This window comes from Macaca mulatta, chromosome 7 (assembly GCF_049350105.2).
Source record: "Macaca mulatta isolate MMU2019108-1 chromosome 7, T2T-MMU8v2.0, whole genome shotgun sequence".
Classification (NCBI taxonomy): domain Eukaryota; kingdom Metazoa; phylum Chordata; class Mammalia; order Primates; family Cercopithecidae; genus Macaca; species Macaca mulatta.
In genome coordinates, this window is record NC_133412.1 from 1,675,221 (window position 1) to 1,693,423 (window position 18,203).

Below are 18,203 nucleotides of genomic sequence, written 5' to 3' on the forward strand. Positions count from 1 at the left end.
TCCTCCTCTCACTGAGGTACTGAGGTGCGTAGTCCTCTCGCTGAGGTGCGTCCTCCTCCCGCTGAGGTGCGTCCTCCTCCCGCTGAGGTGCGTCGTCCTCCCGCTGAGGTGCGTCCTCCTCCCGCTGAGGTGCGTCCTCCTCCCGCTGAGGTGCGTCGTCCTCCCGCTGAGGTGCTGAGGTGCGTCTTCTTCCCGCCGAGGTGCGTCGTCTTCCGGCTGAGGTGCGTCCTCCTCTCGCTGAGGTGCGTCATCCTCCCGCTGAGGTGCGTCGTCCTCCCGCTGAGGTGCGTCTTCTTCCCGCCGAGGTGCGTCCTCCTCTCGCTGAGGTGCGTCGTCCTCTCCCTGAGGTGCTGAGGTGCGTCGTCCTCTCACTGAGGCGCGTTCTCTCGCTGAGGTGCGTCGTCTTCTCACTGAGCTGCTGAGGTGCGTCGTTCTCTCACTGAAGTGCTGAGGTGCGTCGTCCTCTCACTGAGGCGCGTTCTCTCGCTGAGGTGCGTCGTCTTCTCACTGAGCTGCTGAGGTGCGTCGTTCTCTCACTGAGGTGAGTCGTCCTCTCACTGAGCTGCTGAAGTGCGTCCTCCTCTCGCTGAGGTGCTGAGGTGCGTCGTCCTCTCGCTGAGGTGCTGAGGTGCGTCCTCTTCTCACTGCACAAGTAGCATTAAGGATGCGTAGTGTTTCCGTTTTGTAGTCAAATAGTTTATACACTTTAGGGAACTTTTTCCAGGGAACCATGTCCCATAAGTCCATGGATTTTAGGTATGTTTACCAAACACAATCCTAAACTAACCACATCTTGCTAAAAACATTTCATAGATAAGGACTCTTCTAGCAAATACCAGTCATTTATTTACAGAGAAGCCGGTCTCAGCATTCTGGGGAGATCAGGCCCAGCGACTGGCCTTTGTTTCCCTGGGGTATCTCCATTGTGCTGGGGAGGCATGAAAAGCAATTTCACTGCTTAGTTCATCTTTCTTCTGAGGAGAATTGAAATCTCATGCCAGTTACAGATTATTTTCTTTCAGCTCTGCAGTTTTTGCTTCATGTATTTGAGAACTGTGTTATACGATGCACGCACTTTTAGGATTTTTGCATCATTTTCGTAAATTTGACCCCCTTTATCTCTGGTGACGTTCTTTGTTGTGAAGTCACCTTGGTTTGACTACTATCCTTTCTTCTGATTTGGTATTTGTGTGGTGTGTTTGCCAGGTTTAGCTTTTTTCACTTTCAACCTTTGTGTATGTGTGAAGTGGATTTCTTTCAGGTATCATATAATTAGGTCTTGCTTCTTTATTCAGCCTGACAACCTCTGGTTTTTACTTGGAGTCTTTAGACCACTTGGGTTTAAATCTGTCATCTCTGGGGTTTTCCGCTACATCTTTCACTTGTCGCTGTCTACTCTCTAATGGTATTACCCTGCCTGAGCCTTGGGGCAGTTCTCTGACTACGGCTTCCTGCTTCTGACCTGTTCTTGGTTGGTTGTGTTGCTGTGTCATATATCCAAGTGAAACATGGTGTAAACCCCACAATATGCTGTTTTTGTTTATGCTTTAAATAGGCAATTACATTTTTTCCCCTCAAAATTGAAAAGAAAAAAAAGTCTTTTTTTTTTTTTTTTTTGAGACAGAGTTTTGCTCTTGTTGCCCAGGCTAGAGTGCAATGGCATGATCTCAGCTCACTGCAACCTCCACCTCCTGGGTTCAAGCAGTTCTCCTGCCTCAGCCTCCCTAGTATCTGGGATTACAGGCACACCCCACTATGCCCAGCTAATGTTTTTGTATTTTTAGTGGAGACAGGGTTTCACCATGTTGGCCAGGCTGGCCTCTAACTCCTGACCTTAGGTGATCCACCTGCCTCAGCCTCCCAAAGTGCTGGAATTATAGGCGTGGCCACCACACCCGGCTTTTTTTTTTGAGATGGAGTTTTGCTTTTGTTGCCCAGGCTGCCAGGCTGGAGTGCAATGGCACAATCTTGGCTCACTGCAATCTCTGCCTCCTGGGTCCACGCTATTCTCCTGGTTCAGCCTCCCGAGTCTCTGGGATTACAGGCATTTGCCACCACACATGGCTAATTTTGTATTTTTGAGTAGAGACAGGGTTTCATCATGTTGGTCAGGCTGGTGAACTCCTGACCTCAGATGATCCACCCGCCTGGGCCTCCCAAAGAGCCACCTTGAGTGGCCAAATAAAAGTATTGTATGTTAACCTACATGTTTGCCATTTTGGGCCCTTAAGGTTTTGTTTATAGCCCAGCTGCCTTCTGGTATCATTTTCCTTCAGTTTGAAGATCTCCCTAATTTACCATTTCTAGATCTGCTGGCAGAGAAGTTTTTCAGTCTGTTTGGGTATCAATTTTGGCTTTATCTCTGACTCTACACAAATCACTTTGTCTCACCTTGGGCCTCTCATGTATAAAATCGGCAAGTGGCTGGGCGCGGTGGCTCACGCCTGTAATCCCAGCACTTTGGGAGGCTGAGGCGGGCGGATCACGAGGCCAGGAGATTGAGACCATCCTGGCTAATATGGTGAAACCCCATCTCTACTAAAGATACAAAAACATTAGCCGGGGATGGTTGGCAGGCGCCTATAGTCCCATCTTCTGGGGGAGGCTCAGGCAGGAGAATAGCATGAACCTGGGAGGCTCAGGTTGCAGTGAGCCAAGATCGTGCTGTTGCATTCCAGCCTGGGTGACAGAGTGAGACTCTGTCTCAAAAAAAAAAAAAAAAAAAAAGGAATAAGTATAATATAATGTAAATAATTAAAATTATATAATATATATAAAATAAATGAAAGTACCAGAGAGTTGCTGTGCAAATGACATGAAATAATGCACTTGAAGCTCCTAAGTCAGTGCCTGGCACATACTGTTTGATAAACATTTGTTGTGATTTTAAAAATCTGTTGTTTTTCCCTTCTCCTTCTTTCCCCTCACCTAGGCATCAAAGTACCTACAGTTATGGGTGTGTAATTAGATCAAAAATAATACCTTTCTTGCTCAGATTAAAGCCCAGCTTATTGACTCACGGTGGCTTTAATGAAGAGGGTTTTCTTTGGAAGCTCTGCTTGCTCACAGGTACAGAGCTTTCGCAGAGCCAGCTCTCTACCTGGCAGCCTTGAAGGAGCTTGAATCAAAAGCATATTCTTGAGCCATGTCATCTTTAATCAAACTGCAGGTGGAATTTGTAGCTTTTAGAATAGCTCCTATTCCTTTCATTCCTTTTTTCTTTTTTGCTCTTCCAGCTCAACCTAAAAAGAGAAACACATTAATTTGAGCCATGGGAATTTAGAACTTGTTTTTTCTTTTGCTTAGATGTGTTTGACTAAAGCTTCCTTTTTCACAGATTTATTTTTTCCAACATTTTATTATGAAAAAAAATACAGAAAAGTTGAAAGAGTTTTACAGTGCGCACCCACGTATTGACCACCTAAGACTGTGCCGCTGGCGTTATCCCACATTCTTTATCACAGCTCTCTCCACCTTTTCGTGCCTCTATTCATCCATCAGTCCCTCACATTTTTTTTCAGTGTTTCCAAGGAGACCTCTGGACACGTCTCAGCATTGCAGCGTGTAGGCCCTCAGCAGGAGTTCAGAGGTGCACATTTCACAGTGAACCTTCTGGGAGTGTTGACAGATCACAGCTTTTCTTTTTGTCTAATGAAAAGGGCTTGCTGGCCATTGGGTGTTGTAATCTCTTAGGACAGTAAACTCTTAGTAACTATCTAAATCATTCTTAATGATTCACTCTGCAGTGTAAAGTAGGTCTAGGAGGACCCTTTCTGACATTGCTGTTAGCATAAGTTTTAGCTTAAGGTTTTGTAAATGCTGTTTATCAAGATGAAGTTCCCATTTATTGCTATTTTCTGAGAATTTTTATTATGTATGAGTATTGAATTTTGTTATTTGCTTTTTCTAAATCAATTGATAGGTAATCATGCGATTTTTGTTCTTTAGCCTATTAATAGGGTGGGTTACATTGATTTTTGACTGTTGAACCAGCTTTGCATTCCTGAAATGAAACTACTTGGCGATGATGTGGAATTCTTTTTATATTTTGTTTAATTTTACTTGCTTGTAAATAATTGAATATTTTTGTATGTCTCTGTATATATAAAGTATATTGTTCTGTAGTTTGTACTGTCTTTTGGTTTGATATCATGCTAATATTAGCTTCTTAAAATGAATTGGGAGGTTTTTCCTCTTCTAGTTTCTGGAAGAGATTGTTTTCAGTCTGTATTAATTATTTTTTAATGTTTGATGGAATTATCCAGTGAATTCATTTGAGTCTGGTAATTTCTTTTTTTGGGGATTCTTAGAATTAGGAATTCAGTTTTCTTGAGAGTGGTAGGGCTGTTCAAATAATCTATTTTATATTTGGTGAGTTGTGGTAATTTGTATTATTTGAGGAATAAGTCCATTTTGCCCAAGATGTCAAAGTTGCGTGTGTAGAGTTGTACCTAGTAATTCTTAATTATCTTTTTTGATATCTTCAGAGCCTGTTTCAACACTAATGTTGGTAATTTATGTCTTTTTTTTTTTTTTTGGTCAGTCTTGCTTAGAGAGGTGTGTCAGTTTTATTGATCTTTTCAAAGATCCAGCTTTTTGCTTTACTGTTTATTGTTTTTCTGTTTTCACTTTGTTTCTTTTGTTTCTACTCTTACCTTAATTATCTCTTCCTTTCTACTTACTTTTGGGTTTATTTTGCTATTTTTTTCTTTTAGGTTGCTGAGGGGGCACTTATATTATTGATTTGTTTCCAAGTTTCTAATGTACCATTTATTTAGTGCTGTAAATTTCTCTCACCCACTGTAGCTCTTTCCCATACATTTTGATGTATTGTACTTGCATTTTCTCTCAGTTCAGAATATATTTTAAAATTTTCCTTGAGACTTCCTCTTTGATCCATGGGTTATTTAGAAGTTTATTGTTTAGTTTCTGAGAGTTAGGCAATTTTCCTGTAATTGTTCTCTTGTTGACTTCTAATTTGTTTCCATTGTTTGAGGGAACATAGGCTGTGTGACTTTAATTTCAAAAAATTTGTTAGGTTTGTTTTATGCCTCAGAATATGTTCTAACTTAGTATTTGTTTTGTGGATACTTGAAAAGATTTTGTATTCTGCTGTTACTGACTGGAGTGTTGTATAAATTTTGATTGGATCTAGTTGATTGATGGTGATGTTGAGTTCTATATCCTGGCAGTTTTTCTGTCTCCTAATTTTATCAGCTGTAGAGGGAGATTTTGAGGTCTCCAACTATATGTCTTTTTCTCCTTTCAGTTCTGTTCATTGTTTTTGTTTGTTTGGTGTATACATGTTTCGAATTGCTCCTCTTAACGGTGGATTGACCAAGTTCTTATTTTATAATGTTGCCATCTGTTCCTGGTAATTATCTTTTTTTTTTTTTTGAGACGGAGTTTTGCTCCTTTTGCCCAGGCAGGAGTGAAGTGGCGCGATCTCAGCTCACTGCAACGTCTGACCCCACTGGGTTCAAGTGATTCTCCTGCCTCAGCCTCCTGAGTAGCTGGAATTATAGGCATCCGCCGTCAGGTCCAGCTAATTTTTGTACTTTTAGTAGAGATGGGGTTTTGCCATGTTGACCAGTCTGGTCTCAAACTCCTGAGCTCGGGTGATCCACCCCCCTTGGCCTCCCAAAGTGCTAGGATTACAGGCGTGAGCCACTGTGCCTGGCCCTACTGATAATTATCTTTGCTCTGAAGTTTACTTTATTTGATATAAATGTAGCCAACTTCTGCTGTCCTTTCAGTAATGTTTGCATGATCTTTCTTTTTCTATACTTCTGTTTTCAGTTTGCCTGTTTGAAGTCACTTTCTTATGGACAACATGTAGCTGCATCATGTTCTCTAGTCTACTCTGCCAGTGTCTGTCTTTTAATTGATGTATTTAGACTGTTTACATTTAATTTAATGTCATTGGTAAATTGAGGCTTAACACTGCCATTTTGTTTGGTATTTTCTGTTTCTTCTGGTTTTCATTTTTTCGGTTCGGTTCTTCCTGCCTCTCTGTGGTTTACTTGACCATTTTTAGCATTCTATTTTATTTATAGTGTTTTAGAGTGTATCTTTTTGTATAGCTTTTTTAGTGACTTTTCTAGGTGATATATTACATGCAGATTGAGCATCTCTGAACCCTAAATCCAAAATCTGAAATGCCTCAAAATTTGAAACTTTTTGGCACCCCAGCGTGATGCCCCCAAGTTGAAAATTCCATTTGTAAGTACTTAGCATGAACTTTGTTTCATACAAAAAATTATTAAGCATTCTATATAAAATTACCTTCAGGCTCTGTGTATAAGGTATGTATAAAACATAAATGAATGTATTTAGACTTGGGTCCTATCCCCAAAATATCTCATTATTTACATGCAAATATTCCTAAATCTGATAAAAATCTGAATGTGGAACACTTGGGCTCCTGAGCGTTTTGTAAGGGACACTCAACCTGTGTGTGTATGAACACTTACCAGATTGTACCTAGTGTTGTCATTTACCAGCTTCTGGGATATAGAAACTACCTTCCTTTATGTTCCTTTATGTTCTCCTTTTCATAATATATTTGCCTTAAGTATTTCATTTGCTTACATTGATAACCACATATGACAGTGTTATAATTTTTGGTTGAACCCTTAGACATAATTTAGCAAAGTCAAGAGGTGAGGAAAAAGTGTATTGTATTTATGCATAGGTGTGCGTGTCATGCTCTTCTTTCTGGAAGTTCCAGGGTTTTCTTGTTTGATGGTTGCCATTCTGCTTAAAGAACTTCCATTAGCCTTTCTTTTGGTGTGTGTCTTCTGGTGACAAATTCTGTTTTACTTCCTCTGAGAATGTTTTGCTTTCCTTTTCATTCCTGAAGGACATTTTTCCTGGATATAAGAATTCTGTGGTAATGGTTCTTTTCATCATTTGAAAAATATTTCGTACTTTCAGCTGGGGTCCATGGTATCTGATGAGAAATTCGCTGTCATTTGACTTGTTAATCCACAATAGCTAAGGTACTGTTTTTCTTTAGTGGCTTTTGAAATGGTTTGTCTTCTGTTTTTTGGAGTTTGATTATGATATGTCTTAGATTGGATTTCTTTGGGTTCATCCTGTTTAGGGTTTGCTTACTTTAGATCTGTAGATTTATGTCTTTTGCCAAATTTGGGAACTTCTAAGCCATCACTTCTTAGAGTACAGTTTCAAGCCCGCCTTCTTTCTCCTGTCCCTTCCTGAGTTCAGTGACCAGAGTTGTTATAGTCCCACAGGTCTCCGAGACTGTTTTTTTTTTTTTTTTTGTGGGGACATATATTTCTTTCTTTCTTTCTTTTTTTTTTTTTTTTTTTGAGACGGAGTCTCTCCCTGTTTCCCAGGCTGTAGTGCAATGTGCAATGGCACGATCTCAGCTCACTGCAACCGCCTCCCCCCGAGTTCGAACGATTCTCCTGTCTCAGCCTCTCGAGTAGCTGGGATTACAGGTGCCTGCCACCATGCCCAGCTCATTTTTGTATTTTTAATAGAGATCGGGTTTCACCATGTTGGCCAGGCTAGTTTCAAACTCCTGACCTTGTGATCCGCCTACCTTAGCCTCCCAAAGTGCTGGGATTACAGCTGTGAGCCACCGCGCCCCGCCTTGGGGGCGTGTATTTCTTCTGTGTTATTCACATTGAGTAACTTCTATCTTTTCCATCACTGATTCTTTGACCTTTTTCCTCCATTCTACTGCTATTTCCATTCACTGAGTTTTTATTTTGGTTATTGTATTTTTCAGTTCTAAATTCTATTTGGTTTCTTTTCCTTTTCTTGTCTTAGGCTTTCTATTTTTTCATTTATTTCACGTGTTTGTAATTGCTTGTTGAAACCTTTTTATCATGGCTGCTTTTAATTATTTGCCACATTATGCCCACATCTTTCATTGTGGTATTTCTTTTTTTTTTTTTTTGAGACGGAGTCTCGCTCTGTCACCCAGGCTGGAGTGCAGTGGCCGGATCTCAGCTCACTGCAAGCTCCGCCTCCCGGGTTCACGCCATTCTCCTGCCTCAGCCTCCCGAGTAGCTGGGACTACAGGCACCCGCCACCACGCCCGGCTAATTTTTTTTGTATTTTTAGTAGAGACGGGGTTTCACCATGTTAGCCAGGATGGTCTCGATCTCCTGACCTCGTGATCCGCCCGCCTCGGCCTCCCAAAGTGCTGGGATTACAGGCTTGAGCCACCGCGCCCGGCCATTGTGGTATTTCTATAATTGTTTTTTAAAATTTGGTCTTAGATCTTCCTGGTTGTTGGTATCATGAGTGACTTTTTCTTTTTTTTTTTTTTTTTTGAGACGGAGTCTCGCTCTGTTGCCCAGGCTGGAGTACAGTGGCTGGATCTGGGCTCACTGCAAGCTCCGCCTCCCAGGTTTATGCCATTCTCCTGCTTCAGCCTCCCGAGTAGCTGGAACTACAGGCGCCCGCCACCTCGCCCAGCTAGTTGTTTTTTTTTTTTTTGTATTTTTTAGTGGAAACGGGGTTTCACCCTGTTAGCCAGGATGGTCTTGATCTTATGACCTCGTGATCCGTCCGCCTCGGCTTCCCAAAGTCCTGGGATTACAGGCGTGAGCCACCGCGCCCGGCCATGAGTGACTTTCTCAATGGAACATGTTGTTAGGCGACTCTAGGTCTTACTGAAGTGTTCTGTGTAAGTGGTTAAATCTTTCTGTGACCCTACTTTGGCTGGGATAGGGCGTGCTTCACCTCATCACTAGCAGCTCGAGAGGAAGTCCAGACTTCCCAGTTTGCCTAGAGGCCCCTGGTTACTGTGAGACAGGGGTGGGAGTTCTGACTCCCCAGTAGTGTCCATGGTTTGTGCATGTTCTCACCCACTGTTTCAGAGCATGCATGACTGATGGACGGGGCAGGCAGGATTGCGACGGAATAAGCGGGAAGGTGTCAGGGAGAAGGGCACGGGGGTGCTCAGGGGCAGAGCTGCGCTCTTAGAGCTTTGGGGTTGTTTCTGAGCTCCGCAGCCAAGCAGAAGGGAGATGTATTATTTAAAAGTGGAAATACAGTGAGTCTTCAGGAAGGGCTTGGCCCTTGAAGTGCTGGGCCAGCCTCCTTGCCTGAAGGGTGGCTCGGTGGGGATGCCCAGAGAAGGGCAGGGGCACTGCTTTACCTGTCAGTCTTTCGCTTCTTCATCTTGAGCCCAGTGTGCAATTCAGTATTCTTCATGTATTTTGTTTTTATTTTTTTGTGCATTTTTTATCAAGAGGTTTATATATTATTAAATCATGTAAAAGCAGTATGTAGTTTTTGATAAAGCAACTGAATAACTCTTAAATGTGCTTAAAAATAAGATTGTGATATATATAAGATGATACAGATTAAATCAAGTCTGCTGAGTTATGCTGTGCTTTAACAAATGGCTATGTGAAATAATTTTAACATTTTTTCTGTAAAAATTAAATAAGCATATCCAAACATGGAATATCACATGATTTAATTATAAGCCAGCAGCAGAATTTAGTAAATTCAAGCAGAACACGTGTACTGTTATCATAATCATGTAGTTTTAAATAACTATTAGCTCTTAGCTGCAAAGCTCCAGGTCTCACATCCTACTGCTGGTGCTGGGCACAGTATGCGCCATCCTGTGCCTTTCTAGGGAGTGGTGAGATGTGTCTCTTTAATGCCTTCTGAGGTCCCTCCCATCCCGTGGAGAGCATATCCAGGTAATGGGTTATTGGAAAGGGGAGGCAGCCAGTAGGGGTGTTGCTATTACCTGTGAGGATCCAGGGCTGCGAAGCTGTTGGCTGCTGGTCTCCAGGCTAATAAGCAGCAGACAGGCAAGCACAGAAGAGCCCAGCTCTCACCCCGCCACTGGGAGCTGTGCTGTTATAGGGGATTGGTGGGAGGTAACTTACAATTCCCCTATAATGATCTGTATTCTGAGGTAGATGTATGCTTAGTTGAAAGTCCAGAATCCTTTGAATTATTTTCACTCACGTGACTGCCTTCTAGCTACTTATAAAACACTTCTTAGTATGGAAATTTTCAAAGATACATAGAAGTAGAGAGAATAATGTAATGAAATATCACTAGTTAGAATGTGTATTTTAACTGGTTACTTTGTCTTCTTCTAAAACATGTCCATAAATGTGTTTCATGAGTCATGCATGTTGGATAATTTTATCAAGACATCGCTTTTATTTTGAATTTGGTTTTGCAACATGAATATAATGGCTGTTTTTCTCTGTTTAGGAGATGTGCTGCTGAGAAATATTGACTAATATTGACTTCAGAGTTCTGTGTTAGTAACTTTTTTTTTTGGGAGACAGAGTCTCACTCTGTCACCCAGGCTGGAGTGCAGCAACACAGTCTCAGCTCACTGCAACCTCTGCCTCCTGGGTTCAAGCAGTTCTCGTGCCTCAGCCTTCTGAGTAGCTGGAATTCCCAGGCACGCACCACCACACCCGGCTAATTTTTGTATTTTTTTTGGTAGAGAAGGGGTTTCATGGCCACATTGGCCAGGACAGTCTCGAACTCCTGACCTCAAGTGATCCACCTGCCTTGGCCTCCCAAAGTGCTGGGCTTCCAGGCGTGAGCCACGGCGCCCGGCCAACGTCTTTTGTATGATGTTTCCAGAGAGGCAGCGTGCCATGGTGGCTCAGAGTGGTCTCTGTCATGTGCTGCACTGCTCTCTGTGGCCTCGGATAAGTTGCTTAACCACTTAGTGCCTCGGTTTCCTCATCCACAGAATGGATGGACAGCACTGCTTGACCGTGCTGAACTCATATGTGTAAACTGGTTAAAACCATTGTTGCCACATGTCATGCCTTCCAGTACCACCTGTTGCCATCATCCATTTTCTCAACGTCACAACCAACGGTGGCCACATTGTCCACAGGGGAGATGTTTTCTTATCTTGTTTTCTAGATGTAAATGAACTGAAGGAGTGTCTTTCTGTGCTGGTTAAAGAGCAGCAGGCCCTGGCCGTCCAGTCAGCCACCACCACCCTCTCAGCCCTGAGACTCAAGCAGAGGCTGCTGATCTTGGAGCGCTATTTCATTGCCTTGAATAGAACCGTTTTTCAGGAGAATGTCAAAGTTAAGTGGAAAAGCAGCAGCATTTCTCTGCCTCCTGTGGACAAAAAAAGGTAACAATAAAGCAAGAAAGAATCTTGATGCCAGTGAAATATAAAATTCAGACTGTTTTGTTCCAGAAAGTTTAAGGTTTTCAATATAGTGTCTGTCTTCAGCTTCTGAAATTTATTCTTTCCCTTTTCGTATGTTTTGTATAATCTGGAGAATGGATTTGCCAATTTGCTCATGTAGTAACAGACCGTACTATGTAATCTGTGTCATTATTTTATTTTATTCAATTAAATTTTCGTTTTTGGAGAGACAACGTCTTGCTATGTCACCCAGGCTGGGGTGCAGTGGTGTAATCACAGCTCATTGTAACCTTGAACTTCAGGGATCTAGTGATCCTCCCGCCTCGGCCACCTGAGTAGCTGGGACTACAGGCACATGCCACCATGCCTGGCTAAGTGAAAACAATTTGTGTTTGTGTGTGTTTGTGTGTGTGTGTGTGTGTGGAGATGGGGTCTTGCTCCTGGCCTCAGTCTTCCTGCTTCAACCTCTCAGAGTACTGGGATTACAGGCATGAGACACTGTGCCTGGCTCTGTGTCATTGTTTTAAAGACATTTTTCTGTCTGTAACTGTGGAAGCCAGCCAAAGCTTTAGATCAGCTCAAGTATAAATTTGAGAATGAGTTCTGAACGTTGTATACTTTTTATTTTGTTTTGCTGCTGGGTAGGAGATGGTCAGATTGTAGTGTTTAGTGCCCAGCTAGTTTAGATGCTTCATGGTTTTCCTTCCTAATGTGATTTTCTTATTCTTTTATTACAAGAGTTGCTTTTGGGCCAGGCACGGTGGCTCACAGCTGTAATCCCAGCACTTTGGGAGGCCAAGGCGGGCGGATCACCTGAGGTTGGGAGTTCGAGATCTGACCAACATGGAGAAACCCTGTGTCTACTAAAAATAAAAAAATTAGCCGTGTTGTGGTGGCACATGCCTGTAGTCCCAGCTACTCGGGAGGCTGAGGCAGGAGAATCGCTTGGTCCCGAGAGGTGGAGGTTGCAGTGAGCAGAGATCACGCCATTGGACTCCAGCCTGGGCAACAAGAATGAAACCCTGTCTCAAAAAGAAAGAAAAAAAAGGTGCTTTTGGGCGTATGAGTTTTAATTTGTTGATGCCTGTTAATATATCATAGATTTTCCCTATTTACTAACAGTCACTAGAAAGTTTAAGCTTATGTAAAATTGTACTTTTCCAAAATTAAGCTATCAGACCTTTGTCCTCAGAAGGTTAAACTACAGGATTGCCAGATGAAATTTTTATTTTGTGTAGTTGGGAGTGTTGGCTTTATTTGACTGTGATACGTGACTCCCTGGAGAGCATGTAGATGATACAGGAGGCAGAAAGAAACAAGAGCAAAACCCTGGTCGTCTTACTCCCCAGAGACAGGAGTGATACTTGTAGCCTGTTTCCTTGTTTTCTTATGTTTTTTTTGTTTGTTTTTCTTTTTTGTTTCCTTATGTTTAAATATAGTTGAAATCACATTACGGTTGGCTCTCTGTATCTGTGGGTTTCACAAACACACATTCAACCAACTGTGGATCAAAAATATTGGAAGAAAAGCAGTAAAAACCAAAACAACAATAGTGGCTCAAGCCTGTAATCCCAGCACTTTGGGAGGCCGAGACGGGCGGATCACGAGGTCAGGAGATCGAGACCATCCTGGCGAACACCGTGAAACCCCGTCTCTACTGAAAAATACAAAAAACTAGCCGGGCGAGGTGGCGGGCGCCTGTAGTCCCAGCTACCTGGGAGGCTGAGGCAGGAGAATGGCGTGAACCCGGGAGGCGGAGCTTGTAGTGAGCTGAGATCCGGCCACTGCACTCCAGCCCGGGCGACAGAGCGAGACTCCGTCTCAAAAAAAAAAAAAAAATAATAATAATAATAATAAAAATAAAAAACAATACAGTATGACAACGAATTACAGAGCATTTACCTTGTATTAGGTGTTATAGTAATCTAGAGATAGTTTTTCTTATTTGTTTGTTTTGACATGGAGTTCTCACTGTTGCCCAGGGCAGTGGGGCTATCATGGCTCCCTGCAGCCTTGATCTCCTGGGCTCAAGTGATTCTCACACCTCAGCCTCCCAAGTAGCTGGGACTCCAGGCGTGTGTCACAATGCCTAGCTAATTTGTATTTTTTGTAGAGCCAGGGACTCACTGTGTTGCCCAGGCTGGCCTCTAACTCCTGACCTCGAGGGATCTGCCTGCCTTGGCCTCCCAAAGTGCTGGGATTACAAGCCTGAGTCACCACGCCTGGCCGATTTTTTTTTCTGTTTAATTTGTATAGATGGGGTTTTGCCATGTTGCCCGGGCTGGTCTTGAACTCCTGGGCTCAGGCGACCCTCCCGCCTCTACCTCCCAGTGTTGGGAGTATAGGTGTGAGCCACTGTGCCTGGCTGAGATGATTTAAATGACACGGGAGGATGTGCACAGGTTATATGCAAATACCACACCATTTTATATCAGGGTCTTGAGCATCCTAGGGTTTTGGTGTGGAGCCAGGGTGGGGCAGGCCTGGTCCCAATCCCCTGCAGATACCAAGGGACGACTGTACATGTTGTATTTTTGAAAATAGTTTTAGAGTAAATTAAACCAAGTGACAGATGAGATTCCTACCCCTTTGGCAATAGGAGTGCCATGGTTCTTTCCTTCCTTCCTGACCGGCTGTGATGGTCGTGAATCAGAGTGTCATGTATGGGTGGGCGGTAGGTGCTCAGATTCTCCAAGCACTGTTGTGTGTTTGTCGAATCAAACTGAATTCCCTCAGCTGCAGAAATGGCTGAGAGCCCAGCTGCTTTTTCTCTGCTGCTTCCTTTGTGATGACATAGGGTTGGTGGATTAATTGGAATGTATCTTTTATTAAGTGGAAGAACTCCTAAAATTTTTAAAAAGCCTTTCTTTCTTTGAGATAATTGTGGATTCACATACAGTTGTAAGAAACAGCATAGAGATTCCTCTTATTGTTCGTGCCTTTGCCCTCGCTGGTAGCTAGTTGCAAACTACAACACAGCCATCACAACTAGGGTGTTAACTCTGATTGTCTGTCTTCTTCAGGTTTTCCCAGTTTTACATGCTCTCAATTGTGTATTTCTTTGCAGTTTTTTCAGGTGTGAATTTTCTGAGACCACCACTGCAATCAGGGTACATGGACAAGGGCCGTTTATACCCACGTTCACGTATTCTCTTTCCACCTTAACTGCTCGCAACCACTCATCTGTTCTCTGTGTCTATTACGTGATTTTTTGACGTTGGCTTTTTAATTTTATATTGTTATTATTGTAATTTTTGGAGACAAGATCTCACCCTGATGCCCAAGCTGGAGTGCAGTGATACAGTCATAGCTCACTGCAGCCTCAAACTCCTGGGCTCAAGCCGTCCTCTCATTTCAGCTTCCTGAGTAGCTGGGACCACAGATGCATGACACCACACCCGGCTAATTTTGTATTTGTAGTGACTGGGGTCTTGTTATGGTTCCCAGGCTTGTCTTGAACTCCTGGCCTCAAGCAAGATTGAGTTTTTTCACTGAGCATAATCCCCTTGACATTTTCCCAAGGGGGTCGTTGCATGTATCATTATTTCATTATTGCTGAGTAGTTTTTTTTTTGAGACAGAGTCTCACTTTGTCGCCCAGGCCAGGCTGGAGTGCAGTGGCGCGATCTTGGCTCACTGCAACCTCCACCTCCCAGGTACAAGCAATTCTGCCTCAGCTTCCCAAGTAGCTGGGACTCCAGGCGTGCACCACCACACCCGGCTTATTTTTGTATTTTTAGTAGAGATGGGGTTTTGCCATGCTGACCAAGCTGGTCTCCAACTCCTGACCTAAAGTGACTCGCCCACCTCCTCTGACAACACTTGGCCCTGTGCTTTCTCTTATAAGGACTGTGTGTCCTGTTACGTGTCTGTGTCTTGTCGTGTTCATATTTCTTATTTAGGAGCAAAGATTTCCGTCTTTCAGGTACCCAGTGCCCTTCTCAGAGGTTCTTGTGTTTCCTCTCTGAGCTCCTGTTGCGTTTTTCAGGCACTTACGGATAAGCATGTACTGTTGCCCCTGGCCAGCTGTGTTCTTCATTGCCATTTTTATTACACATTATATCTTGGGGAGATCCTTCTGTAACATCCCTCTTTTTTTTTTGAGATGGAGCCTTACTCTGCCTCCCAGGCTGGAGTGCAGAGGTGCGATTTTGGTTCACTACAACCTCCGTGTCCCAGGTTCAAGCAATTCTCCTGCCTCAGCCTCCGAGTAGCTGGGATTATAGGCACGCCGCCACCACACCTGGCAAATTTTTGTATTTTTAGTGGAGACAGGGTTTCATCATGTTAGCCAGGCTGGTCTTGAACTCCATATCACCTGTTTTTATAGGATTTCCCCTGATCATAAAGCAAATTTTAGTAAATTTGGAGAATATTGTTTATAGTAGCAATACTGTAATATTAGAACTATGATATAGTATAAAGCATAACATACAATTACTTGCTGTGCGTGATTGAGTTGAAATTATATATGCTTTTTAATTTAATTTTATTTTGTTTTATTTTATTTTTTTTATTTTTTTATTTTTTTATTTTTTATTTTTTTTTTGAGACGGAGTCTCACGCTGTTGCCCAGGCTGGAGTGCAGTGGTGCGATCTCGGCTCACTGCAAGCTCCGCCTCCTGGGTTCACGCCATTCTCCTGCCTCAGCCTCCTGAGTAGCTAGGACTACAGGCGCCCGCCACCGCGCCCGGCTAATTTTTTGTATTTTTAGTAGAGACGGGGTTTCACTGTGGTCTCGATCTCCTGACCTTGTGATCCGCCCGCCTCGGCCTCCCAAAGTGCTGGGATTACAGGCTTGAGCCACCGCGCCCGGCCTTATTTTATTTTTGAGACAGAGTCTTGCTCTGTCTCCCAGGCTGGAGTGCAGTGGCATGATCTCGGCTCACTGCAAGCTCCGCCCCCCGGGTTCATGCCATTCTCCTGCCTCAGCCCCCCTATGTATGCATTTTTGTATTCTAGCCTTTTCTGTCTTGTACAGGATGATTTTTATGGTGAGCCATTTGCATAACCTTTTATAACATGCAGAATGAAACTGTGATTTGTGAAATTAACATACACAAGTAGTGAAAAGCTTAAAAAGACACAGGAGGGTGATGAGCACTACCCTCAGAAGAGAGCGACTCCTCATGGGGTGGGTCAAGCATGCAGGGCTTCACCCGTGGCCGGGAGTGGACCCTGAGTGGAGGACGCTGGAGCTGGGGCGAGCCAGGCGAGCTGGGGCGAGGTGTGCGACTCTGTTGCTTTTCCTCCAGCTCCTTTCTGGTCTGGTCTCCCATGTGGGGTTTATTCTCCCTCCGTTTCTGTATTTATCTGCTTATTGTCTGCTTCCTCCCACTAGAATCTCGCTTTGTGAGGTCATTTCATGAGCATTTTCCCAAGACATTTAAAATTCCTTGTACATTTCTTTGATTCTTAAAGAGAAAACTTTTCCTTTACGAAAGACGTTTGATGAAAGTTGTTAAACAACAAAACTAAAAATGCACTTGTAATCCTGTCACGTGAGGAAAACCATTGGTTGGATTTTGGTACACACCCTTTCATAGTATTGATTTTATGTAGTATCTGCACCCTCCGCTGCTGACTGGTTATATGTTCCGTGTGTCGTCTGCAGTTCCCGGCCTGCGGGCAAAGGCGTGGAGGGGCTCGCCAGAGTGGGATCCCGAGCGGCGCTGTCTTTCGCCTTCGCCTTCCTGCGCAGGGCCTGGCGATCAGGTACGGTCCCTGGTGTTGCGCGTGGTTCTGCTTCCCTAACACACCAACAGTCTGGGTTTCGAGCTTGGTTCAGCCACCGTGTGCCCTTTGGCTGATCCCATGTGCTCTCTGCGCCTCAGTTTCCTTGCTTGTGAGATGAGAGGCTGCAGAGGCTGTTTGGCTTTTCATGTCTGTGCTTTAGAGAAAAAAAAGAGCAAGTGCATGCACCCCCCACCCCACGCCAGCCACTACCATGGAACACCTGAGTACAGACTTAATTCTAGAAGAACAAGAAGTTAGTGTAGTGCTCATGTGACAGCCATGAAACACAGAATTGACTGGAACAGCTGTGCTAGATTTTGGCCTGTTGAGTGAGGGATTAGAAAGGGGACAGTGGCATCTTCTCTCGCTGAGGGCTGGGAAGCCCAGCGGGAGAGTAAGGGGAGTGGGGGGGCTCCTCTGACGCGTGTGTGCGCCCAGGCGAGGATGCGGACCTCTGCAGTGAGCTGTTGCAGGAGTCCCTGGATGCCCTGCGAGCACTTCCCGAGGCCTCGCTCTTCGACGAGAGCACCGTGTCCTCTGTGTGGCTGGAGGTGGTGGAGAGAGCGACCAGGTTCCTCAGGTCTGTCGTGACTGGGTGAGTTCTTTCCTTTCTTGCCTTCTGCTTGCAGACAGCTGGCCTGCTGGAGGCTGGTTCTTACCACCCTTGCTTTAGAGCTAAGAGGCCTAGTAGGTTGGTTTCTCGTCTGTTTTCAGCGGGCTCTCGGTGCTGTGATTCCGGGTCTGGGTTCTCAGCTTTTCTGGTGATTCAATTTATGATCCTCTGACTAGACCCAGGAAGCTGTGATACTAAATGAGACGACGAGGGAGGATGCTTAGAGTTTTGGCCATCAGTCATCCGTAGAGGGTTGAGCGCTGACATTGTGTGTCTCTGTGATGATTAGGAGCTGCTGTTCTGAGTGCAGAGTGGCACTTGGCTTGAAGTCTTATAGATAATGTGGGGGGTAAACAACTACTCAGGATCAAATTGTTTAGTCCTGTAACTGATGTTTTTAGTGTAAAACATTTTGAATAGGAATCATTTGTGTGTAAGGAAAAACATGAACTCTGGTCTTGGGTGCTAGGCATTGTTGTTAAGGTTTTTAAATGTAAAGGAATTCAACAGGAAGGACAGATGCAGAGGAAAAGTGAGGCCGCTCCTCACTCTCCTTGCCAGAGGTCAGCACTGTGCCTTCTTCCAGCGGGCAGGAGGCCTTTGGCGTTTGCGCCCCCGGCTCTGAGTCCACTTCCTGAGCCTGCTGGTGAAGGCATCACCACAGAGTTTTAACGCTGGAGGCCCTGAACATAGGCTTGGACTTGATTTCAAAAATTCAGCT

At 44.1% G+C, this 18,203-nt stretch overlaps 2 protein-coding genes across 4 annotated transcripts in view; both read left to right on the forward strand.

The window, feature by feature from the left end:
* Positions 1–18,203, forward strand: part of LOC100424132 (E3 ubiquitin-protein ligase HERC2) — a 119,117-nt gene that overhangs the window by 79,199 nt on the left and 21,715 nt on the right. The gene's annotated exons all lie outside the window — the stretch shown is intronic.
* HERC2 (HECT and RLD domain containing E3 ubiquitin protein ligase 2) overlaps positions 1–18,203 on the forward strand; it is a 219,844-nt gene that overhangs the window by 36,311 nt on the left and 165,330 nt on the right. For all 3 annotated transcript variants that reach the window (XR_013395438.1, XM_015141725.3, XM_077938885.1), the window contains exons 5-7: positions 10,897–11,116; positions 16,748–16,848; positions 17,308–17,464. Coding sequence is in view for 2 of the 3 variants with exons in the window: in XM_015141725.3 (XP_014997211.3) it covers positions 10,897–11,116; positions 16,748–16,848; positions 17,308–17,464 (478 nt within the window). In the remaining variant the exon portion in view is untranslated. The remainder of the gene's footprint in view (positions 1–10,896; positions 11,117–16,747; positions 16,849–17,307; positions 17,465–18,203) is intronic.